This window comes from Budorcas taxicolor, chromosome 11 (assembly GCF_023091745.1).
Source record: "Budorcas taxicolor isolate Tak-1 chromosome 11, Takin1.1, whole genome shotgun sequence".
In the NCBI taxonomy this organism is placed as follows: Eukaryota; Metazoa; Chordata; class Mammalia; order Artiodactyla; family Bovidae; genus Budorcas; species Budorcas taxicolor.
In genome coordinates, this window is record NC_068920.1 from 60,235,308 (window position 1) to 60,262,417 (window position 27,110).

A 27,110-nucleotide genomic window follows, 5' to 3' on the forward strand; every position below is an offset into this window, starting at 1 on the left:
AGGTGTGACTAAAACCAACATTTAGGAAGGCACTGACACTTTCTCTTCCAGAGAAAATGTGTTCCATTTAAAAAAATCTGGCCTTACTTATTTATCTTGTTTTAAAGCCACTGGTGTGCTACTTGAGCCAATAAAACATGGGGGAGGGAATGCGGAGAAGATGCTTGAAAAAAAAAAAACAAAACAGAATTAAGTGCTTATAGAGTGCTTTCTCGGAGAAGGCAATGGCACCCCACTCCAGTACTCTTGCCTCGAAAATCCCATGGATGGAGGAGCCTGGTAGGCTGCAGTCCATGGGGTCGCGAAGAGTCGGACACGACTGAGTGACTTCACTTTCACTTCTCACTTTCATGCATTGGAGAAGGAAATGGCAACCCACTCCAGCGTTCTTGCCTGGAGAATCCCAGGGACGGGGGAGCCTGGTGGGCTGCCGTCTATGGGGTCGCACAGAGTCGGACACGACTGACTCGACTTAGCAGCAGCAGAGTGCTTTCTCCTTTGCTTCCAAACCTCAACTATCATGATGTTCTCTGGCACAAGAAGTAAATTTTGTGTGAGTCTCTATGGTTCAGGCAATTACGAGTTAAAGGTTCAGTCACTAAGTCGGGTCTGACTCTTCGTGTCCAAGTCAAAGGTAAACAGATTTATCTCCTGTAGAACACTGGAGAGCCTTGAACTTGCCAGTATATACTGTGGGTCTTGAAGAAGGGCTTATAATATGCAGCATATTTATAAACTTGTCTTCTCACTGAATTCTCACAGGTCTACAGACACTTCACGGGAATGGCAATGGGACAAGAAATACTAGTCCATGTTAATCAAAAGGCTGTCCCCTTCACAGACAGAAATTCTTCTGGTTTAGATGTCAGGCAGGACCATGCATGAAGTCCGTAGTGTCTTGCCTACAAAGCAAGTTCTAGGTCCCGTGTTCAGATGGTGCAAAGATGAGGAAGGCACAGTTCCAACTTAAAGGAGAACAAATTTTACTTGATCCTGACCTTTATATTTCAAGCTTTGATTTAGAAGGCAAGGGATAGCAACAAACAGAGAACAAAAAAATGCTGAAATCTTCAGCAAGATACGGAAAACGGGGACTTCCCTGGTAGTCCAGTGGCTAAGACTCCATGCTTCCAAAGCGGGTGACCCAGGTTTGATCCCTGATAAGGGAACTAAACCCCACATGCAGTAACTAAGACCCAGCACAGCCAAGTGTATATATATATGTATAAGATACAGAAAATGTCCATATAATAAATATCAGGAGTTTCTTAGTGTGAAGCGACACAACAGTTGTAAGATAACGAAGGTACAAACTTTGAAAACTTCGGTGGGTTATTACAGTTTTCAGCAAACTGTAAACCCACCCAAAGACTACTTCAAGAAAGTTCTGAAACTCTATACTGAAAAAAAAAAAAATCTTCATTAGAGTAGTCAGTTGGAATATCTTCCAAAATATCCACTTTCATCACCTTGCGTGAAAAAAATGCAGCTTTAGTAACATTTTTCTCTTTTTAAAACTTTTTACTTTATACTGGAGAACAGATGATGAACAGCATTGTGACAGTTTCAGGTGGACAGCAAAGGGGCTCAGCCATACACATACATGCATCAATTCTCCCACAAACCCCCCTCCCATCCAGGCTGCCACACAACACTGAGCAGAGTTCCCTGTGCTGCACAGTAAGACCTTGCGGGTTATCCATTTTAAATACAGCAGCGTGTACATATTAATCCCCTTTTTTTCTGTTTTTATTTTTCGGTGGTGCCCTGTGATATGCTGGATCTTAGATCCTCAAACAGGGATCAACCCAGTGCCCCCTGCATGGGAAGGGCAGAGTCTTAACCACTGGACCACAAGGGAAGTCCCAATAACAATTTTCTTAAAATGAAAATGAAAGGACAATTTTCAGAGGAAGCTGTGTCGAACTCTTGCTCTTTGGAAATGAAGGCAGATTAGGGAACCTAAGTGATGGACACAGAGTTCATTTCAAGCTTCAGTTCAGACGGAGGTTCTAGGCTTCTCTGAGGGAGGGCTTCCCTTCAGTGTACTTCTTCGTCTCCAGCAGCTGGTGGCTCAGATGGTAAAGAATCCCTTCTGCAAAGCAGGAGACCCAGGTTCCATCCTTGGGTCAGGAAGACCCCCTGGAGGAGGACACAGCAACCCACTGCAGTATTCTTGCCAGAAAAGTCCCATAAACAGAGGGGCCTGGTGGGCTATGGTCCATAGGGTCACAGACAGCTGGACACGACTAAATAACTAAGCAAGCCAGCAATTTTAACACTGTTTATTTCCCGCTGGAAGGTGCCTTGCCTAACCCAGGAATATCAGGTCTTTTCACTACAAAAACAAAGTTCCTAAAGCAGCATACGTCAACAGATGCACGGAGACAAGAGCACCCTGTCACAGTGCAGCTTACGCACGGAGACAAGAGCACCCTGTCACAGTGCAGACTTACGGATGTCTCCGCACTCTGCCACACATGAGAGATGTGATAGCCCACGAGATCCCCGTCCTGCCGCTTAATGGGAGGCTTGATCCACCTAATGGCCACCTTGTTGCTGGACTCATTCAGGAACATGGTGACGTTCAGAGGTGCTACTGATGGGGCTACAAAAGGAAAAGGGGAGAAGGATGAGGAGCCACGGAGAAATGCACCTGAAACAAAAAACATTCAACGAATCCAAAAGAAGAAAGTGGATGAAGTTATAGACAGAACCAATAGAAAATATGGTAGGTGTAAATCTATGCACGGGCTCCTCTGGTGGCACAGCGATTTAAAAAACACACACAAAAAAACCCCTACCCGCCCATGCAGGAGATGGAAAGGCAATGGTAACGCCTTCCAGCATTCTTGCCTGGGAAATCCCACGGAAAGAGAAGCTGGGCGGGCTACAGTCCATGGGGTCACAAAAGAGTCAGACACAATGTAGTGACCAGACAGCAGCACACCAATCCGTGTGAGTGACACCATACATTTCACTGGGATAACTATCCCAATTCAAAGGTAACAATTGTGAAGTAAACTACTCCTGACATCAAACACACGTCGAATATAAAGATCCAAATTAGTTAAAATAAGTATGAATAAATGATACACCATGTAATCAAAAGAGAGCTAAAATGCCTATATGAATATCAGATAAAATAGATTTCACAGATAATACTATTAATACCAAAAATAAAGAAAACCATTTCATAATGATAAAGTAGCCAATTTTTTCAGAAAGCACAGTGATATTAAACATTTATGCCAAAAATAACAGAACTTCAGGGATTTATCTGGTGGTCCAGTGGCTAAAATTCCATACGCCCAATGCAGGGGGCCTAGATTCAACCCCTGGTCAGGGAACTGGATCCCACATGTCACAACTAAAGATCCCACTGCTGCAATGGAGACCCAGCACAGTCAAATAAATATATAAGAAAACAGTTGGGTCCCCAATTAAAAAAAAGCAACAACAGCACTTTAAAATATCTGGTCTGCTAGACCTGCAAATAGAAATAGGTAAATTCACAATCATAATTGCAGACTTTAATGCACTTATCTACATGACTGATAGAAAAAGGAAGCAGAAAGTCATTAAGAATACGATTCAAAAAACACTAGCCACAAACCTGACCAAGTTGACATTTATAGAGCACTCCATCTATGACAAACCTAGATAGCATATTAAAAAGCACAGATATCATTTGGCTGACAAAGGTCCATATGGTCAAAGCTACGCTTTTTCCAGTATTCATGTTCAGATGTGAGAGTTGGACCATAAAGAAGGCTGAGCACTGAAGAGTTGATATTTTCGAACTGTGGTGCTGGAGAAGATTCTTGAGCATCCCTTGGACTGCAAGGAGATCAAACCAGTCAACCCTAAAGGAAATCAACCCTGGATATTCACTTGGAAGGACTGATGCTGAAGCTGAAGCTCCAATATTTTGGCCACCTGATGCAAAGAACTGACTCATTGGAAAAGACCCTGAAGCTGGGAAAGAATGAAGTCAGGAGGAGAAGGGGCAACAGAGGATGAGATGGTTGGATGGCATCACCGATTCAACGGACATGAGTTTGAGCAAACTCTGGGAGATGGTGATGGATAGGGAATCCTGGTGTGCTGCAGTCCATGGGGTCACAAAGAGTTGGACATGACCGAGCAACTGAACAACAACAGAAACCATCGGATCAGAGCAGGATGCACATTCTGTTCACGTGCACACTGAACATTTATCAGGGTACACCATGTTCTGGACCGTGAAATGAGTCATGATAAACACTGAAGGATTCAAGCAACACAAATTATGTTCTTTGACCCCAGGAGAATGAAAATAGAAGTCAGTCATACAAAGATCTCTGGAAAACCCCTTAAATATTTTGGAAATTACATTAGACACCTAAATAACTAATAGCTCAAAGAAGAAATCAAAACAGAAACCAGAAAGTGTTAATATTTTGAGCTGAATAAAAATGAAACAGCAGATAAAAATCATTCTCAAAGGTTTTTCTTCCTCATTTAAGATATTTTACAACCTTGGCACTAGTTTCATTTGTGCAAGGATTAAGCCCTAACAATTTGTGATCTAGACCTTTCCCACAGTCTGTATGAGAATTAGAGCACTGATTAGGTAAGGCGGGAGTTCAGGGCAGGAAAGACTCTAAGCAATCCAGAACTCTAAACTGAGAAATCACAGAAACTGCACAATTGAAATCTAACATAACTATAATACAATATTCACTTCAATGTTCATAGAAAAAATGTAAGATCTTGGAAATCAAAAGCAGTACTCAGAAAGTTTACAGATGCAAATAAAATTTGCTATGAGAAAATACTATAGAACCAACAGTACCTACTTCATATGGTTGCTAGGAGGAGCTAATGAAATAATGCACATAAAGTACCTAAGATGGTCACTGACACATAGTAGGTGCTTCTTGAACATTAGCTGCCTTCATATTTATTAGTTTCTTGACTTTGATGCTATGAGTAATAACTTTCATATATGCTTCATGCTAAGACACTTCAGTCGTGTTTGACTCTTTGTGACCCAGTGGACCACAGTCTGCCAGGATCCTCTGTCCATAGGACTGTCCAGGAAAGAATACTGGAGTGGGCTGCCATTTCCTTCTCCAGGGGACCTTCCCAACAGAGGGATTGAAGGGCATCTCTTACATGTCCTGCATGGCGGGCAGGTCCTCACTAGTGCCACCTGGGAAGCAGTTATGTCTTAATTAATATATGCTATAAAGAGTGTGCTACTATTAATATTTTCCTATATAAAAGAAAACATCACTGATACATAGTGAGTATAATGTTTGTCACTAAACTGTTTTCAAATACAGGAAGTCCCCTACATACCACCGAGTTCTTTTTCCGAAAGGGCGTGCATAAAAATTTGTAAGTCCAACAAAGTTAGCCTAAGTACCCAACTAACACAATTGGCTATATAGTACTATACTGTAATAGGTTTAAAATTGAAGGAAAGTTACACAGCTCAAAATAGCCTGGAGCTAAAACTCCCCGTGGGGTCCTCCCCACCGTTCTATGCAAAACAAAGAACTCTCTCACCAGAAGGAAAAAATGGACATTAAGATTGATTACGCCCAGCTCCTAGCCGGTCCCAGCCTCTGGCTGATCTCTAGCATTTCTTGCCCCAGCCGTTTAAGAGATAACTACTCTGAACAACCTTAGAGAACAGGCCCCCTTAAGACAGTAGCTTTCCACATACATGCCTATACATACTTGCTCTTTTCTTGGGTTAGTGCAGCAGCTCACTAATCTGACTGCTGCCCCTTCTCGCCTCATTGAAGGTGATCTGTTTCTGTAAAGTGCCGGTCTCATTCTTTTTCCAAACCTCACCTTCTCTAACTCCCTTACCCTACAATAATTCTTTTCATACAAATAATACATAAAAAAGCAAACCAAAAATAAAACATTTTTCTGTGTTTTAAAAAGTACAGTAATACAGTACAACGGCTGGCACACAGGGGCCAACATCCAGTGAACAGGCAAGAAGAGTTACTGCCTGAAGGAGGGAGAGGAGGTGGAAGATGGCAGAGCTGAAGGATCGTCGGCAACAGGAGACGGAGGGCAAGCTGCGACATTGATAGCACAGGTTCCGGTTCCTTGCTGCAACCACATGCAAGTCTGCATCTGTGAAAACTCGAAACTTAAAAGGTTTGTATGGAGGGAGCTTACTATATGGAAGGAAACATCTTTCCCATTTTCACTGGTCATCTCCCTAAAATTCTCTTCCGGAGACAAAAGCCGCACAAACAAAAGTTAAAGTCTGAACCAGCCCATCAGGAAGGATTTATATCATCACACGCCATCCGGCACAATATTCATTTCTGAACCCGAGGAATTACCTCCTTCGGTTGTGCTGGCCAGAATCCAAGGGCTTATTGCAGACCAGCCGACTTCATTCATGCAGGACACGCCAATGCTGTAATTCTCCAGAGCCTCCAGCTGCTCAATTTGATACAGATGTGCTGAACCGGAGGTGTTAAAAGTCCTGACTGAGCCATGACTCAGCGGCTCAACTTCCTTGACCTAAATGAAGAGTAAAAATTGTGGACCAGGCGTGAGTAAGGTAGTAGGAATGTTAGGCTTGGGGTATCCACGCATCCACTGTGCACGGCCCTTCCTCTGCACCGAGCGGAAGTACCTGCTTCCTTTTGGGTCACACCCTAAATTTCCCACCAGTGCGTTACTCATGCTACTTACTTGAGCAACAACAGGGAACCAGATGAAAAACGCCTGAAATAAGTGTTCTCACCGTGGCAGGTAACAGAGCAAATAAATCATCAAATTCAAAACAGTGTCAGACTTTATTTTTTTGGGCTCCGAAATCACTGCAGATGGTGACTGCAGCCATGAAATTAAAAGACACTTACTCCTTGGAAGGAAAGTTATGACCAACCTAGACAGCATATTACAAAGCAGAGATATTACTTTACCAACAAAGGTCCGTCTAGTCAAGGCTATGGTTTTTCCAGTGGTCACGTATGGATGTGAGAGTTGGACTGTGAAGAAAGCTGAGCACCGAAGAATTGATGCTTTTGAACTGTGGTGTTGGAGAAGACTCTTGAGAGTCCCTTGGACTGCAAGGAGATCCAACCAGTCCATTCTGAAGGAGATCAGTCCTGGGTGTTCATTGGAAGGACTGATACTGAGGCTGAAATTCCAATACTTTGGCCACCTCATGCTAAGAGTTGACTCATTGGGAAAGACCCTGATGCTGGGAGGGATTGGGTGCAGGAGGGGAAGGGGACGACAGAGGATGAAATGGCTGGATGGCATCGCCGACTCAATGGACATGAGCTTGGGTGGAACTCCGGGAGTTGGTGATGGACAGGGAGGCCTGTGATTCATGGGGTCACAAAGAGTCAGACACGACTGAGCAACTGAACTGAACTGAACATTATAATCCTTATAATTTACATTTAACCAAAAAGAAAAGTAGCTTTTCCTCTCTCAGAACCACTTTAATTTCTGATCCTTTTTTTTTGCAGTTGTTTCACATAATATACAAAAACGACCTGAAATATATAGAATCTGACCCTTTAAAGAGAACATTTCCCAAATCCTGCTTTAAAAGATGAGACCCTTAATTAAAAAAAAAAAAAAAATCTGCGTTTCATTATGTAACCTGAGGAATTCTGCTATTGTCTTGAGGCTATTTGAGCACGCCCTTTATTCTTAAGCCCCAATTCCCACTCCAATATCAACCCAACTCCAAAAGCACACACAGACGGTGCAGATTTTATGGCATTTTTTGGTGGAGAGATATAGGAAACGACCATCTGTACCTTACCCAACAAGCTTTCTCCAAAGCTTTAGAAAACCTATCAGCTCTTTCTTCTGAGTCCTGTACCCCATCTTTCCCTCCATAAACACCGCCAGTCTCTCCATATCCCTCTCCCGATGTCTTCTGTATGTATAGGCAAGAGGGGGGAATCCCCAGCAAATCTAGTCTTATGGAAACTTCCAGCTTTTCTCTTGGAAACCTCTTATCTGGGGATAGGGATCATGCGGAGTCTTCCTTCACTGTATGTTTTTGAAAGTGAAGTGACAGGGTTAGCCGTTCAGTCATGTCTGACCCCTTGCGACCCCATGGACTGTACCCACCAGGCTCCTCTATCAAGGGAATTCTACAGGCAGGAATACTGGAGTGAATTGCCATGCCCTGCTCCAGGGAATCTTCCCAACCCAGGGATCAAACCTGGGTGTCTGGCATTGCAGGCAGGTTTGTCACCATTTGAGCCACCAGGGAAGCCTTCAATGCATATTTCTATTTCTAAAACATGTTGTACTGATAAAAATAAGAAAAGACTAAATAGTATTGGACAAAACAGAAGTCACCAAGAACAATTTGGGAAAAAAATCTTAAACCCACAAAATGTATTCCTGATAATAATAGGCTTGAAATTATAGGGTGTGGATATACAATCTTGTTATTTCAGGAGATATATGTCTGAAATTTAGGTCAAGGGGCCACAAGCTGACATTTCGGAATTCTAAATCCCCCGGTGGATATGATGAGGGGGTGCACTGGGCTCGAGTTTCACGTCTGACTCAGACCCACAGGCTCCGCCGGGTGACAAGATGGAAGCCCACTGGCCTGAGGAGCCACCAGGGGAGAGCCCAGGAGCTGGGTGCTGATCTCGGTGGTGGCTGTTGGCAGAAACTACTTTCTGTTTCTTCCCTTTAAAGTCTGCACCTACTTCCTGGTGTCCAAGCACTGGAACTAAGCTGCAAGACACCCTGGCTCCTACCCCTGCCCATTTCCGGGGCACTGCACTGGCCTGCTGCCCCTCACAGGGACACTCCTTACGGCATGTTCCTAGAAGAAGCCGCGGTTTCTGTAACCGTGCTCCGTGGGTCCTGGGGCATGAAACAGTAAGATTACGTGGGAGAGGTGAAAATAGAAATGGAGTCCAGAGCCCAAAAATGGGTGAAGAATGAAACCGAGGACCAAAGGAAGTGAGAGGGTGTGTCCTGCTAGTGTGTGGATCTGAATCTTGTCCAAAGCATTCATTTGTTACTAAGTCAGAGTTTAAAATAACAAGGAACTGGGAATCTGCTACAAAACTATAGTTGGTCCCATCAGAAATGGGAATACACTGTTAATCAACAGCTTGCTGCTCTGTGATGACCTAGAGGGGTGGCATGGTGGGTGGGGTGAGAGGAGATATATGTATACATTTAGCCAATTCATGTTGTTGTACAGCAGAAACTACCACAATATTGTAAAGCAATTATATTCCAATTAAAAAAAACAATATAAAAGTATACAACTTGTAGAGCCAATTCTGACCAACTTCGCTAGGACTGCCAGAGAAAATACAGTACACCTAATTATATTTAAAGTTCAAATCAGTTCAGTTCAGTCGCTCAGTTGTGTCTGACTCTTTGCAACCCCATGGACACACCAGGCCTCCCTGTCCATCACCAACTCCCAGAGATTACTCAAACTCATGTCCATTGAGTCAGTGATGCCATCCAACCATCTCATCCTCTGTCATTCCCTTCTCCTCCTGCCCTCAATCTTTCCGAGCATCAGGGTCTTTTCAAATGAGTCATCTCTTCGCATTAAGTGGCCGAAGTACTGGAGTTTCAACTTCAGCATCAGTCCTTCCAATGAACACCCAGGACTGATCTCCTTAGCATAGACTGGTTGGATCCCCTTGCAGTCCAAGGGACTCTCAAGAGTCTTCTCCAACACCACACTTCAAAAGCATCAATTCTTCGGGGATCAGCTTTCTTCACAGTCCAACTCACATTCATACATGACCACTGGAAAAACCATAGCCTTGACTAGACGAACTTTTGTTGGCAAAGTAATGTCTCTGATTGTTAACATGCTATCTAGGTTGGTCATAACTTTTCTTCCAAGGAGTAAGCGTCTTTTAATTTCATGGCTGCAGTCATCATCTGCAGTGATTTTGGAGCCCAGAAAAATAAAGTCAGCCACTGTTTCCACTGTTTCTCCACCTATTTGCCATGAAGTGATGGGATCGGATGCCATGATCTTAGTTTTCTGAATGCTGAGCTTTAAGCCAACTTTTTCACTCTCCTCTTTCACTTTCATCAAGAGGCTCTTTACTTCTTCTTCACTTTCTGCCATAAGGGTGGTGTCATCTGCATACGTGAAGTTATTGATATTTCTCCCAGCAATCTTGATTCCAACTTGTGCTTCTTCCAGCCCAACGTTTCTCATGATGTACTCTGCATAGAAGTTAAATAAGCAGGGTGACAATATACAGCCTTGACGTACTCCTTTTCCTATTTGGAACCAGTCTGTTGTTCCATGTCCAGTTTTAACTGTTGCTTCCTGACCTGCTTACACGTTTCTCAAGAGGCAGGTCAGGTGGTCTGGTATTCCCATCTCTCTCAGAATTTTCCACAGTTTCTTGTGATCCACACAGTCAAAGGCTTTGGCATAGTCATAAAGCAGAAATAGATGTTTTTCTGGAACTCTCTTGCTTTTTCCATGATCCAGCAGATGTTGGCAATTTGATCTCTGGTTCCTCTGCCTTTTCTAAAACCAGCTTGAACATCCGGAAGTTCACGGTTCATGTGTTGTTGAAGCTTGGGTTGGAGAATTTTGAGCATTACTTTGCTAGTATGTGAGATGAGGGCAATTTTGCGGTAGTTTGAGCATTCTTTGGCATTGCCTTTCTTTGGGATTGGAATGAAAACTGACCTTTTCCAGTCCTGTGGCCACTGCTGAGTTTTCCAAATTTGCTGGCATATTGAGTGAAGGACTTTCACAGCATCATCTTTTAGGATTTGAAATAGCCCAACTGGAATTCCATCACCTCCACTAGCTTTGTTCATAGTGATGCTTCCTAAGGCCCACTTGATTTTGCATTCCAAGATGTCTGGCTCTAGATGGATGATCACACTATCGTGGTTATCTGGCTTATGAAGATCTTTTTTGTATAGTTCTTCCGTGTATTCTTGCCACCTCTTCTTCATATCTTCTGCTTCTCTTAGGTCCATACCATTTCTGTCCTTTATTGAGCCCATCTTTGCATGAAATGTTCCCTTGGTATCTCTACTTTTCTTGAAGAGATCTAGTCTTTCCCATTCTATTGTTTTCCTCTATTTCTTTGCACTGATCATTAATGAAGGCTTTCTCATCTCTCCTTGCTATTCTTTGGAATTCTGCATTCAGATGCTTATATCTTTCCTTTTCTCCTTTGCTTTTGGCTTCTCTTCTTTTCACAGCTATTTGTAAGGCCTCCTCAGACAGCCATTTTCTTTTTTTGCATTTCTTTTTCTTGGGGATGGCCTTGATCCCTGTCTCCTGTATAATGTCACAAACCTCCGTCCATAGTTCATCAGGCACTTTATCAGATCTAGTCCCTTAAATCTATTTCTCACTTCCACTGTATAATCATTAGGGGTTTGATTTAGGCATACCTGAATAGTCTAGTGGTTTTCCCTACTTTCTTCAATTTAAGTCTGACTTTGGCAATAAGGAATTCATGATCTGAGTCATAGTCAGCTCCTGGTCTTGTTTTTGCTGACTGTATAGAGCTTCTCTATCTTTGGCTGCAAAGAATATAATCAATCTGATTTCAGTATTAATCATCTGGTAGCGTCTTCTCCTGTGTTGTTGGAAGAGGGTGTTTGCTATGACCCGTGTGCTGTCTTGGCAGAATTCTATTAGCCTTTGCCCTGCTTCATTCTGCATTCCAAGACCAAATTTACCTGTTACTCCAGGTGTTTCTTGACTTCCAACATTTGCATTCCAGTCCCCTATGTGAAAAGGACATCTTTTTTGGGTGTTAATTCTAAGAAGGTTTTATAGGTCTTCATGAAACCGTTCAACTTCAGCTTCTTCAGCATTACTGGTTGGGGCATAGACTTGGATTACCATGATATTGAATGGTTTGCCTTTGAAATGAACAGAGATCATTCTGTCATTTTTGAGACTGCTCCCAAGTATTGCATTTCAGACTCTTTTGACTATGATGGCTACTCCATTTCTTCTAAGGGATTCTTGCCCACAGTAGTAGATATAATGGTCATCTGAGTTAAATTTACCCATTCCAGTACATTTTAGTTCACTGATTCCTAAAATGTTGACATTCACTCTTGCCATCTCCTGTTTGACCACTGCCAATTTGCCTTGATTCTTGTACCTAATATTCCAGGTTCTGATGCAATATTGCTCTTTACAGCATCGGACCTTGCTTCCATCACCAGTCACATTCACAACAGGGTGTTGTTTTTGCTCTGGCTCTGTCTCTTCATTCTTTCTGGAGTTATTTCTCCACTCGTCTCCAGTAGCATATTGGGCATCTACCGACCTGGGGAGTTCATCTTTCAGTGTCCTGTCTTTTTGCCTTTTCATACTGTTCATGGGGTTCTCAAGGTAGGAATACTGAAGTAGTTTGCATTCCCTTCTCCAGTGGACCACATTTTGTCAGAACTCTCCACCATGACCCGTCTGTCTTGGGTGGTCCTACACAGCATGGCTCATAGTTTCATTGAGTTAGACAAGGCTGTGGTACATGTGATTATATTGGTTAATTTTCTGTGATTGTGGCTTTCAGTCTGTCTGCTCTCTGATGGAGAAGAATAAGAGGCTTATGGAAGCTTCCTGATAGGAGACTGACTGAGGGGGAAACTGGGTCTTGTTCTGATGGGTGGGGCCATGCTCAGTAAATCTTTAATCCAATTTTCTGTTGATGGGTGGAGCTGTGTTCCCTCCCTGCTATTTACCTGGGGCCAAAGACTCCTGCAGAGTACATCATGAGAAAAGCTGGACTGGAAGAAACACATGCTGGAATCAAGATTGCCAGGAGAAATATCAATAACCTCAGATATGCAGATGACACCACCTTTATGGCAGAAAGTGAAGAGGAACTAAAAAGACTCTTGTTGAAAGTGAAAGAGGAGAGTGAAAAGGTTGGCTTAAAACTCAACATTCAGAAAACGAAGATCATGGCATCCGGTCCCATCACTTCATGGGAAATAGATGGGGAAACAGTGGAAACAGTGTCAGACTTTATTTTTTTGGGCTCCAAAATCACTGCAGATGGTGACTGCAGCCATGAAATTAAAAGACGCTTACTCCTTTGAAGATAAGTTATGACCAACCTAGATGGCATATTCAAAAGCAGAGACATTACTTTGCCAAGTAAGGTCCGTCTAGTCAAGGCTATGGTTTTTCCAGTAGTCATGTATGGATATGAGAGTTGGACTGTGAAGAAGGCTGAGCACCGAAGAATTGATGCTTTTGAAGTGGAGAAGACTCTTGAGAGTCCCTTGGACTGTAAGGAGATCCAACCAGTCCATTCTAAAGGAGATCAGCCCTGGGATTTCTTTGGAGGGAATGATGCTGAAGCTGAAACTCCAGTACTTTGGCCATCTCACGCGAAGAGTTGACTCATTGGAAAAGACTCTAATGCTGGGAGAGATTGGGGGCAGGAGGAGAAGGAGACGACAGAGGATGAGATGGCTGGATGGCATCACTGACTCGATGGACGTGAGTCTGGGTGAACTCCGGGAGTTGGTGATGGATAGGGAGGCCTGGCTTGCTGCGATTCATGGGGTCACAAAGAGTTGGACACGACTGAGCGACTGAACTGAACTGAACTGAAACTATGGTGGAGGTAATGAAAATAATGGTGACCTCCCTCAAAAGGTCCCATGCATGTACTGCTACAGTCCATGCCCCCAACCCTGCAGCAGACCACCACCACACTTCCACCAGAGACTCCCGGACACCCACAGGCAAGTCTGCTGTGGGGTCACTGCTGCTTTCTCCTGGGTCCTGGTGCACAAGGTTCTGTTTGCCCTCCAAGACTCTATTTCCCAGTCCTACGCAAGTTCTGGCAGCTCTATGGTGGGGTTAATGGCGACCTCCCCCAAGAGGACTTATGCCATACCCACACCCAAAGCCCCGCCCCTGCAGCAGACTACTGCTGACCCGGACCTCTGCAGGAGACGCCAAACGCAGTTCTGCCTCAGTCTCTGTGGGTTCCTGGGTCTGGTGCACACAAGGTCTGTTGGAGCCCTCTGGGCATCTCTGGCGGGAATGGGGTTTGATTCTAAATGCGAATCGCCCCTCCTACCATCTTGCTGGGGCTTCTCCTTTGCCCTTGGACATGGGGTATTTCCTCACAGCAGCTCCAGCGCCTATCATCTTACTGGGGTTTCTCTGACCTTGGACGTCGGGTATCTCCACATGGCCGGTCCAGCGAAGTGCAGCCAGCGCTCCTGACCTTGGACGTGGGGAATCTATTTATGGCTGTTCCAGCGAAGTTCAAATAGACAACCAATAATTATGGGTGTACGTATGACACAAAGTCAGCAGTGTAATTATCTTATAAAGTAACTACGTTTCTATTTGCTAAATCTGGAAAGATGGAGAGGAGAATGGGTGAAGGCAGTCTGAGCTAGCTGGTGGGACAAAGACAGGATAACCATAGGATCCAACATGGGCAAGGGGGCTGCAATTTGGCAGCCTCAGACGGCTCTTCGTACCACAGCCACCCAAAGCCCGGGCGAAGAGAGACAGAAAGCAAGTGAAGCTTGTGGAGACCCGTCTTCCTCCTGGAGGGGTGACCTGGTGCTTTCAGACTTCCCAACCCCCCTACTCTACCTCACATCAACCCTGAGAACCACTCTTCTTGGGGGTGGCAGGGGCGGGGGGAACGTAACAACCTCCTACAGGAAGGAGTCTCATGATCCTCTTGGACACTTCAAGCAGCTCAGTAACTGGAAACAATCTTTAAAAAGGCCAGTCCACATAGGGAATATAACCACGTTTTATAATAACTATAAATAGAGTATTGCCTTCCTGTGTACCTCAGCTGGTAAAGAATCCACCTGCAATGCAGGAGATCTGGTTTGATTCCTAGGCCAGGAAGTTCCCCTTGGAGAAAGGATAGGCTTACCCATTCCAGTATTCTTGGGTTTCCTTGGTGGCTGAGAGGGTAAAGAATCCACCTACCATGCAGGAGACCCGGGTTTGTTCCCTGGGTTGGGAAGATCCCCTGGAGGAGGGCACGGCAACCCACTCCAGTATTCTTGCCTGGAGACTCCCATGGACAGAGGAGTCTGGCAGGCTGCAGTCCATGGGGTCACAAAGGGTCTGACTAAGCACAGCACAGCACATAAATGGAGTATAATCTATAAAAAATCTGAACCACTATTTTGTACACTTGCAATTGTACTTCAGAAAAGGGAGGCTGGTCCATGGTTCATTTATGTCCATATATAGGGACCGTTATGTCCATAGACAGGGAAACAGGCCCTGTTGTTCCCTAAAACAACAGAGTCCTGGAATACATGAAGCAAAACCTGAGAGAACTGAAGGGAGAAACAGACAATTCAAAAATAATAGTTGAGATCCCAATTTCCTACTTTCGATAACAGATAAAACCACAGGGCAGACAATTAACAAGAAACAGAGTAAGTGAACAAGACTGTATATAAACCATCTGGACCTGACAGACGTTGCCAATGCTCTACCCAGCCATAGCCTGACACACCTTCTCCCCAAGTGCACACAGAACGTTCTCCAGGATCGAACATATGCAAGGCCATGTGTGGGCACTCAAGAAGACAGTGTTACTGCTGCCCTTCCATTTTTTATGGAGTGAATGCGCGCAGCAGAGTCTGTTTCATGGCGAGGTATCATTTTAGGATGTGTATGTGTGCTCAGCCGTGTGCGACTCTGTGACCGCCAGGCTCCTCTGTCCATGGAATTTTCCAGGCCAGAATACTGGAGTGGGTTGCCACTTCCTACTCCAGGGGATCTTCCCGACCCAGGGAACGAGCCTGCATCTCGTGCATCTTCTGCTGTGACAGGCGGAATCTGTACCACTGCACCCTCTGGGAAGCCTCCGCTTTAGGATGCCTAACCTATATTTCTCGTAGCTCTATTTTATGTCAATTTTAGATACTGAGAGATGACTCTGCAAGGTCTGTCCCCCCCGATTTTTCCAGGAGGCGGAGTCAGTCCATTCAGTAGTGAGGATGACTTGTCTCCTGCTGTCCTTTATGGCCACCAACCCAGGAGGAGCCAGGCTGGGGCATGCCTGGCTTCCTGAACTCCTGGTCAAAAGCCAGATGTGTTTTTGTACCTTAAAAATTCATTCTCCCTGGTCTCATGATGTTCTATCTTAGAAACATGTTTCTCCTCCAGTTGGGCCCTGGACCACGCACAAAGAAGGGCACAGCGCCCCAGGCGGGCAGAGCATCACAAAACGGCACATGCCTGGTGGACACGGGGCAGGCGGCAGGCCAAGGGCTTCTGAACACGGGTGTCAACTTGACGTCTGTGCCACTCCTCAGGCGGAAAATAAATCAGGCAGAGTCACTGAGCCCCAGATAGATATTTCTCTTCATCAAGAAAGGTTACCTGAATTCTGCAATCGCTCAGCGGGGAGTAGCCGTCAAAACCCGGGACCCAGGAGATGAGCAGGCTGTGTGCGGAGCTGTTGTGGACCCTGACTTCAGTAGGTGGGGAGGGAATTGCTACGTAAAAGACAAAAGACACACCACAGACACAATTATAAACCACAGGAGGTCACAGGTACCAAACAGGTGCATTAAAGCCAAGCCCATGTCTGCGTCTCGAGATTGGGAAAATTAAACACGAGTTTTAAAGAGGAGCTACCCTCCGGGTGAGGGTGATCATACGAGCCTCTAGGTTGGTCTTGCAGTGACAGGATGACTCTGCCTGGACCAGAGACGTGGGATGCAGACCTGTGCTCCTGCCCACTGATGACATGAGAACTTTTAGCTGGACAAGAATGGTTAGATATCCATTTCCTCCTGCTCTGCGCAGGGCTGTCACTGGTGCTCTAAATGGGGGCAGAGCCATGGCCCTCCCTATCTGCCTTATGCTGTGACAGTTGTTTCTTAGTTGCTAAGTCGTGTCCGACTGTTTGCAACCCCATGGACTGCAGCACGCCAGGCTCCCCTGTCCTTCACTATCTCCCGGAGTTTGCTCAAATTTATGTCCATTGAGTTGGTCATGCTATCTTTCCATCTCAACCTCTGTCACCCTCTTCTCTTTTCATCTTCAATTTTTTCCAACATTAGGGTTTTTTCCAATGAGACAGCTCTTCGCATGAGGTGGCCAAAGTATTGGAGTTTCAGCTTCAGCATCAGTCCTTCCAATGAATATTCAGGGTTGAATTCCTTTAGGATTGACTGGTTTGATCTCCTTGCAGTCCAAGGGACTTTCAAGAGTCTTCTCCAGCACCACAGTTTGAAAACATCAGTTCTTTGGCGCTCAGCTTTTTTTATGGTCCAATTCTTACATTCATAAATGACTACTGGAAAAACCACAGCTTTGACTAGATGGATCTTTGTCTGCAAAGTGATGTCTTTGCTTTTTAGTACTCTGTCTAGGTTTGTCGTAGCTTTCCTTCCAAGGAGCAAGCATCTTTTAATTTCATGTCTACGGTCACCATTCACAGCGATTCTGGAGCACACGAAGAGGAAATCTGTCACTACTTCCATTTTTTCTCTATCTGCCTTTGTGTGTGTGCTCAATCGCTCAGTCATGTCTGACTGCTTTCCGACCCCATGGACTGTATCCGCCAGGGTTCTCTGTCCACAGGATTTCCCAGGCAAGAATACTGGAGTGTGCTGCCATTTCCTACACCAGGGGAATCTTTTGGACCCAGGAACTGGACCTGAACATCTGTCTTCATCCCTCAGCTAAAAGCTGAGCTGGGGAGACCTACACTAACCGAAGAGGAGCAGCTTGCCCTGAGAAAAAGAGGCACACCATGGAACATGCATGCGTGTGCTTGTGTGCCTGTGTGCCTGTGTGATGCGGGGAGGAAGCATTCCTGGCCAAGGAAATGGGTGAGAGTCAGCTCAAGCCAAAGAGCCAAGTGCATCTGCTCATGGGGAGGGAAGGCAGGCCGTAATGAGTGTGTGATGACCTCAGTCATAGGTGGGACGTGGCTAGATATTCATTAGTGATAGACTGTTACTAATAATCTATTATTAATAGAATCCAACACATTATTGATAGCATTCAACACAGATCTGTTTTTAACGTATTAAAATCTGTGAATCGATCCTGCTTTCATTATTTATTTATTTATTTATTTATTTATTTACTTTTGGCTGCCCCACATGGCTTGCAGGATTCCTAGTGCCCCAGCCAGGAATCAAACCCTTGCCCTTGGCAGTGAAAGCCCGAAGTCCTAACCACTGGACCGCCAGAGAATACTCATACATTAAACTTTTGTTTTGATATGTGTAATATTTTGCTATTACAGTTTTTTAAAGTTGTTATTGAATGTTACAATATTGCTTCTGCTTTAGATTTTGACTTTTTGAAAGTCAAGTATGTGGGATGTTAGCTCTCCAACTGGGGATTGAACTTGCACCCCCTGCATCTTAACCACTGGACCACCAGGGAAGTCCCTAAACTCTTAATTAACATTAATAACCACATTTATGGGCTTCCCTGGTGGCTCAGACAGTAGAGAATCTGCCTGTAATGCAGGACACCCAGGTTCCATCCCTGGGTAGGAAAGATCCCCTGGAGAAGGGCACAGAAACTCACTCCAGTATCTTGCCTGGAGAAGCCCATGGACAGAGGCCTGGTGGGCTACAGTCCTCGGGGTTGCAAAGTCAGACACAATTAAGCGACCAACACACACACAACAACAACATTTATAATCCAAAAAGATGACTGTTTTTGAATGAGTGCTTACTGTGTGCCAGGAATCTTTATGGACTTCATTGGATCATGATTAGAACCCTATGAGAGAAGCAGTCTTACAATCCCCATAGATGGAAGGGGAAATTTGAGGACCAAAGAAGTTAAAAACTTGCCGAAGCTCACAGAGCTCACTAGCAACAGAATGGGGACTTGAACTCAGGTCTGCCTCACCCCAGAGCTCCGTATGTCCGTATCTCAACAGGACACTGGTGGCTGGCTGTGGGAGCAGGGAGCAGACCAGCGTGAAGACCAGCACGGGCTGGAGAGTGATCACCACTGAATCGGCTGCATGGCCCACCGTGGCACAGTTCAGTGCCCTCTCCACTCAGCTCTCTCTTCTATTGCTCGGGGAGAGATTGCACTGTTCGATGGGGCTGAAATGAGGTAACTAACACACGCACGAGGTCTGGGGGAGATACACTGGTGATGAAGGCAAGGACAGGAGGCACGGATGAGGGGAAGAAAAGACCATATTAAGCACCCACGGGGTATGTTCAGGATTCCAGTTTTACCAGGAGACACACAGCTTGATGAGTGAGAAAGCCAGCCTTTCATTTGACTCACTTTCCTAAATACATTATCTGCTTTTCCAGATCCAAATCTGGCCACATACACCTCAACTGATGACAGATTGGCAGGGAGCTTTGGTTGCTTTGACATACATGTTTAAGAAAGCCCAAAACCTGAGTTTCAGAAATAGGACTTGTTAAAAGTCCTAGTTGAGATTCTGTCTGAAGAATAAAATTCAAGAAGTGCTTCTCATTTTACGGATTTTTAAACTTTAAGATATTGATGCTTTATGAAAATGTTTTTATAAATTTACACCCACTGGTGGATTCCTGAAATTCCCAGCATTTCTTTTGAAAATTGTAACAATGCAATTTGTAATGAAGGAAGGAAGTTATACAGTTCCTCTTGTAATAACTTTCGGTTGGCTCATTTTTCCTTTCCAGCGAAATTTTAGAAAATACCCTCTCATAGCTTCTTCCAGCTGATTTGCTGAAACTAAACACCAGCAGCGAAGCTTGGTGTGCTGCAGTTCATGGGGTCGCAGAGTCAGACACGTCTGCGCAACAGCAACAGACATCAGCACCTTGAGTCTTCTGCTGCGCCTTACCCACCCTTTAACTCATTATTAAACACACTGCTTTTTCCCTCTATCATTTCCTCTAAGGACAAAAGGAGTACGAACTCAATATTTCCTTCTCAATATTTAAATTAAGAACAAATAATGTAGAGAATAGAACAAATAACCCCCAAGGTGGAGGGGGGTAAGGGAGGGATGCAATGGTAGGCTGGGGTTAGCAGATGTAAACTTTCATATATAGGATGGAAAACAACAAGGTCCTATTGTAGATAATCAAGAACTACATATTCAATAACCTGTGATAAACCACAATGGAAAAGAATATTTAAAAAAACATATATATATATGTAAAGACTGAATCACTTTGCTGTACAGCCGTAATTAACACAATATTGTAAATCAACTTTACTTCAATAAAAATTCATTCATTAATTAAAATATAAATTAAGAACAAATACTAAAACATATCATTTCCTTGAATTTCTATGAGAAAGGTTAAGGAGATGACTTGAAAAGGTAACAAAAGGTTTTCCTTTCAAGTTTCAGATTTTTATTTGACTTATTTGAAGGTTTAATTGGAGTATAGTTGCTTTAGAATGTTGTGTTAGTTTCTGTTGTATAGCCAAGTGAATAAGTTATATATATACACATATATCCCTCTTTTTATTTCCTTCCCATTTAGGTCACCACAGAGCACTGAGTAGCATTCCCTGGGCTATATATTGAGCTCTCATTAGTGATCTATTTTAAACACAGTTTTTTATACAGTCTTTTATACACAGTATCAATAGTATATGTGCATCAGTCTCAGTCCCTCCCACCCCAGCTTCAGTTTGCTCTCTATATCTGGGTCTCTATTTCGCTTTGCACATAGGTTCATCTGTGTCAATTTTTCCAAAGTTTCAGGTTTAAATATCTTTGATCCCACAGAAGGGGGAGGAAGACACAGAATGTTGGATTGGAATGTCCCTACTAGCCTTCCAACACTTGCCTTTCATTTTGTTACATCCCAACCTAGGGGAAGCAAGGAGTGCGACAGAAATTAGGAGAAAGCGGGCCCAGAGCCTTGGGCCCCGAGGAGAGGCGTGACTCTGACCTCCTCCCTCCTCAGAGCAGCTGCTGGGAGGACGGGCCCCAGCTCCAGCTGCCCAGGGAAGGACACAGCCCATCCCTAGATCAACGGGCACTAGTTCACTGTGGAAGAGTAAAACGAGGAGCTAAGATGATCTGGGTCAACATTTCAGCCTATTTTCTTTTCTGACTGAGCAGAAAACTAGACTAGTTACTGTTGATCACAGACAAGTGTCAGGCCCTGTTATGAGTATTTCTGCTTGCATTATTTCATTGAACACTCAAGAAGAGATAGGTTCTGTAATTATCTCCATTTTACAGAGGGGCACACTGAAGTTACTGAATGACTTGTTCAAGGTCACAAAGGGAAGCCAGGGCTCAATCCCAGGCAGCTGGCTGCACAGCTCACAATGTACTTCCCCTGCAAGACACCACCCTGACACTTACCTTTGATGTTGATCTGCACGCTTTTGGATACGGTCAGCCCTTTTTGATTGTGGGCCTCACAACTGAAGATTGTGGTCTTGGTCAGACCTAGAGGAGAAGGAGACCCATGAGACCAGGGGTGGAGAGATAGGCTGCTGTTTATCAGAATCCTGCGGGAGTCTGGGCATCCTTTTACTTCGTGGTTCAGTGTTCCAAGCCATAAATGCAAAGTTAATGAAAAATGTGTGTTGGTGTTTGAAAAACAAACCTAGGATTAAATCCTAGGTACCAGGAGCAAGGCAACAATGGGCTTAAAAGACATCTGCAGTTCATTAAAATTCTTTATTTTCTCCCAGTGGTGAGACATGAGGCAACAAAGCAGTATCATTTCGTTTTAAAATTTCAGCAAGGAGCTATGGGAACTGTGTGTGCTCAATCCCTCAGTCGTGTCCAACTCTGCGACCCCGTGGGCTGTCCATGGAATTTTCCAGGCAAGAATACTGGAATGGGTTGCCGTTTCCTCCTTTAGGGGCTCTTCCCAACCCAGGGATCGAACCTGCATCCCCTGCACTGGCAGGCAGATTCTTTACCAGTGTGCCACCTGGGAAGCCTGCAGTAGGAATTACTGGCCCCAATATTAAGAAAAGTGGTTTATGAGGCTCACCTAGGCAGCCCCGTGCTTAGCATCCCCATATATCCTATGCTACACACTGTGGACATGTCAGGACTCCAGAAACAGCAGGACAAAAGTCAAGGTTTTTAAAACTTCTGATGAATGAAGTTTCTGTTGCAGAGATCCTTTCTTAATAGTAAATATCAATGTATTCCTAAGGAATTATGTAAACACAAGGCATCACTATTACTTGAAGACACTGGTGCTGAATGAAGAAAAATTCTACCATTTCAGAGGTTTGAAGACATCTCAGAAGTGAAACATATTCAGTTGATTCATTAATTTTAAGGAGGAAGGAAGAGAAGCAATCCAGACCTTGGTTTCTTTATTTTCATTCCAATTCTTTCGACTGTGCTATGTGGCATGTGGGATCTTAGTTCCTCATTGGAAGCACAGAGTCTTAACCACTGGACTTCCAGGGAAGTCCTGAGATCTTGGTTTCTTTCTTTCTTTTTAAAATATTTTTATTTATTTGGTTGTACTAGGTCTTAGTTATGGCATGTAGGATCAAACCCAGGCCTCCTGTACTGGGAGCATGGAATCTTAGCCACTGGTCCACCAGGGAAGTCCCCCCTTGGTTTCTTATAATACTATTCGCCAGAGAAAGGAGCCAGAGTTCGTTGGAGAAATGCTGATTTTCAGTTTGGAGCAGTAAACATGTAAGATGAGCCTGGAGCAAGATATAAAACATACGACACCCACACACACCCATGCACGCACAAAAGGGATGGGTGGGGGCGGCGGCCAAGAGACAGAGGAGCCAGCTAAAAAAACTCCCAATCACTAAAGTGGGAACAAGTTGAGCAAGAAAATAAAGTAGCATTAGATTGTAGCCCCAAGTATAAGATAATTATCCATGAGTCTATAACGAGTTGTGTCCAACTCTTTTTTGACCCCATGGACTATATCCCACCAGGCTCCTCTGTCCATGGGATGGATTTCCCAGGCAAGAATACTGGAGTGGGTTGCCATGCCCTCCTCCAGGGGATCTTCCTGACCCTGGGATGGAACCTGCATCTCCTGCATTGGCAGGCGGATTCTTTACTGCTAAGCCACCTAGGAAGCTCCTTTACCAATATATACAAGTGATTAAATAAATGGGAGGAGAGACAAACCCCCATGCAGAAGAATTCCAAGTGATTTTTATATTGATGCTCCGCTCCTTCCTTCCAAAGAGATCGATATGGAAAGGGAACTCAAAGAAAAACTTTCAAGTGAGACACTGACAAACACAACTCAGGTGGAGAGTCAAGGTAAAGGGCAATGCTGTAAGCCATGCTGACAGTGTACCCTCGATGTGACATGATGAGAATGGCACTTCCCCTCTGGGGTCCTCCCCGTCGAAACACAGAACCCAAATCTAACCATGAGAAAAAGGAGGTAAACATCAGACCGGTCCAAACTGTGGGACACACTACAAAAAAAAGACCTGACCCGTACTCAAAACCATCCATGTCACTAAAAATAAGGGAAGTTTGAGACATGGTCACAACCAAGAGAAGCTGAAGGAGACACAACTAAATCCTAGGCCAGTAAAAGGACGTTAGGTAAAGACTAAGAAAAGCTGAATAAACTATGGACTTTAGCTGATGACAATGTCTTCGGAATTTTCAGGGGTGACGGAATAGACAGCTACATGCTAGTTTCAGGCTTACTTACTGGAAGGACATTTCAGTGGATAAAAAGGCATGCTTGGGGACTTCCCTGGTGGTCCAGTGGCTAGGACTCTGAGTTCCCAGTGCAGGCGGCCCAGGTTTGATCCCTGTTCAGGGAACTAGAGCCCATGTGCCACTAACTAAGACTCAGCACAGCCAAATACATAATAATATAATATATAATAGAGTATGTAATATAATACATAATTATTTATAATATAATAATATATTATTATGATATAATAATAGAAATACGGTGCACAATAACTGTAATGCACTTGAATCATCCCCAAACCATCCCCTTTATCCACCACCTCTGGTCCAAGAAAAAATTGTCTTCCATGAAACTGGTCCCTGGTGCCAAAATGGTTGGGGACCACTGCTCTAAGCCACCACCTGGGGCCCCTGTTGCCCACCACTTTTTCACAGGAAGGCCTGTCACCTTTGGCTTTTCCTGCTGGAGTATCACCTTTAACCTTCCAGGTCGTCAGTTCCCAAATGACATGCCTGTTTCACCAGGCAACGTGAACTGGCAAAACTTGGCTTATGTTTAGAAAAATCAGCTTTGGCTCAAACCTAAGACCCTGGGAGCTGCTAGGCAACTTACATTTTGTACATATTTGAGCAGACTTCTGCAGGCTAAAACCAGTCATTTGACTTCAATCACCCTTGTCCAAACTCTTGGGAAACCCTTGAAAACAATCTATGAATCCCTCTGACAACCGGTGGTGAGGGCAAGCCTGGCCCTGCAAGGAAACAACAGGATGGACCTATTTCCTTGGGATCCACCATCTCCTTACAGATCCCAAAGTAAGGTGAGTTAGGCCCATGGTTTTTCAGTCCTGCAAGGTTGATCGATGTCGAGAGTGAAACCACTCCTCACGGAACAGGATTTTACATTAAGGAGGAAGACATTTTTCCTCTTCATACTTCTCTTCGGAGGACACACAAAGTCAGCAGCTAATGCCCTGGCACAAGGCACCCATTCCGACTCAGAACTGCCCACAAGAAGCCAAACCATCAAGGGCAGTAGTTTTATCCGGCAGGCTGAGGTGGTGAATGCCCAGAGGCCAAACAGAAGCTAGCAAAGAGAAATCAGCAAAGAGAATCAGCAAAGAGGCTGATTCCAACCCAGATTAACTTTCTCTAGAACTGAATGGGTGAGAACTTTAGGCCAAAGATAGGCTTCCTGGCTTAATGTATCTGGTGATACTTTTTTTTTTTTGGCTTAAGGACATTAGCTTCCCACTTGGAGGCTCATTTATAAACCTGAGTTGACTGCCGCAAACACGATGGGCTAAGAAAGAGAGCTACCTCATCACTTCTCCGTTCCCCCTCCCTCAACTACTAGACTAGAAAGGATCTTGACGTTTTAGAGCCCAACCCTGTGGCTTTCCAGGGAGAAGAGCACCCACCCACCACGTCTCCACCCTCCCATCCAGTCTCCCAAACATCCCCGACAGCAGCGCCTCCGCATTTCCTGTTGCCAGGCCTCCTTCTCGTGGACACCCCCTGACTCCACGACACCCACCCCAGTTCACTATGATGGTGCGCACCCCTCTTGCTTGGTACTCTGCTGGTTTAAAAAAACACAGCCCCTGACACAAGGTCTGAAAGGTATTTTAGGGAACATGCAGCCACAGGATGCCCCCTCAAGGGAAAGACAATCAGAACTGCTGAGGAGGCAGTTCCTAAGAGCACAGTTAGGGTGTTTCTTTGACTTCTGGGTTAAGCAATCCTGTCCTTTTGTTTTTTCCCCCTGGTGTTGATCTTTCTACCCAGAGAGGAGAGAAATACAATAATATGCTGCATAAATGAAGGGCTTGCACTTACGAACTTGGAACTCACTTTCTGCCCTGAGTTCATTCACTCAACATTTACTGCGTAGCTGCTATGTGCCAGCTGTTTTCCAGGCACCTGGGATCTATCCATGAATAAAGTAAAGATTCAGCCCTTATAAAGCTCACATTCTCAAGGACAAAAGAGGGTGAGATATAATAGCCTTAATAAATGTTACCAAAAGGACTTTGCGGGTCCAGCTGCTTGCCCCTCAAAAGCCAATAAACAGGCCAGATTGGTGGAAAGGAAAGTGCTTTATTTCAGGTGCCGGCAACTGGGTGGAGGAGGGTGGCAGACATCTGTCCAAAGGCCAACTTCCCCAACTTCCAACCCCAACGAGCAGCGGGTGAGAGCTTTGAGAGATAGATTGTGGGGGGCGGTCTCCATGCAGGAACAGCACAGTCATTTCTAAGTTATCTTCAAATTGGTCATCAGCGATCTGACCAGCATCACCTTGGTTGTCTTAGGTGCAGTTAATCTTTAGCTCTAGGGTCCATTTGTTCCCATTTTTTTGTGGCCAACTGTAGGAATTGTGGCAGCTCATGTCCTGGGTACAGTCTGCTCATCATGTAGTTCACTTCTCCAGCTAGGCATCTATAAGACAGCTCACAGGATGTGGCTCAGAATCTTATCTATAGACCTTGAGAAAGAGCTAAAGGTCCCTGACTGTGCTTAATGACTACATTATTATTATCTAGTCTCCTTTGATTGTTTTCCTTTGTTTCCACATTTCTCACTTCTCTGATTAAACTTACTCTTTGAGTAAAGTTTTCCAGACACAAAAGGCAGGCAGAAGACATGGGTAAGGGGGCAAGTAAGGGGAGGCAAAGACCTGCTCTGTTTGATAAGCTGCATGCTGTATTAGAAGGTAATTAGTACTCGAGAAAAACAGAAGAGGATCAGGCGGTCAGGGTGTGTGGAGAGGTGGTAGTGATTTTAAACATGCGGGTCAGAGATGGCTCCTTGAGAAATGTCCTCTGAGGAAAGACTTGGGGTGAGGGAACGGGCCAAGTTTATTCTGGAGGGTGAGGGAAGGTTTGAAGCCAGGAAATACATGGGTCAGGCTTCCCTGGTGGCTCAGAAGTTAAAGTGTCTGCCTCCAATTCAGGAGACCTGGGTTCGATCCCTGGGTTCGATCCTTGGGTCGGGAAGACCCACTGGAGAAGGAAATGGCAGCCCACTCCAGTATTCTTCCCTGGAGAATCCCACGCACAGAGGAGCCTGGTAGGCTACAGTCCATGGGGTCGCAAAGAGTCGGACACGACTGAGCGATTTCACTTTCTTTCTTTCTTTGTCCTCCAAGAGAGATGGGAAACCTGGGGCTTTGAGCAGAAGACTGATATGACCTAGTCTATGTTTCATGAGGCTTGTTCCAGCTGCCACACAAAGGCTAGACCTTAGGCACGCAGGTCCCTTACTTGCTCCAAATTTCTTCCTGATCTGTAAAATGGTAATTAGAAAACGTCTAACTGTATCATTGACTGCTATGAGGTTCTTTGCTGAAGGCACTGTAAGAATTACAAACTGACACACAAATTCTAGTTATTATTGTTACTGTTGTCATCACAACGAATAATAAGAACTACAGGGACTGCCCTGGTAGTCCAGTGATTAAGACTCCATGCTTTCACTGCAAGGAGCGCCAGTTCAATC

General features: G+C 44.6%; 1 protein-coding gene across 1 annotated transcript in view; it reads right to left on the reverse strand.

Annotated features, from left to right (window-relative positions):
* Positions 1-27,110, reverse strand: part of MERTK (MER proto-oncogene, tyrosine kinase) — a 117,414-nt gene that overhangs the window by 32,567 nt on the left and 57,737 nt on the right. The window contains exons 5-8 of the mRNA XM_052648805.1: positions 21,312-21,398; positions 16,376-16,491; positions 6,357-6,540; positions 2,457-2,608 (exon numbers count right to left, since the gene is read on the reverse strand). Coding sequence (XP_052504765.1) covers positions 2,457-2,608; positions 6,357-6,540; positions 16,376-16,491; positions 21,312-21,398 — 539 coding nt within the window. The remainder of the gene's footprint in view (positions 1-2,456; positions 2,609-6,356; positions 6,541-16,375; positions 16,492-21,311; positions 21,399-27,110) is intronic.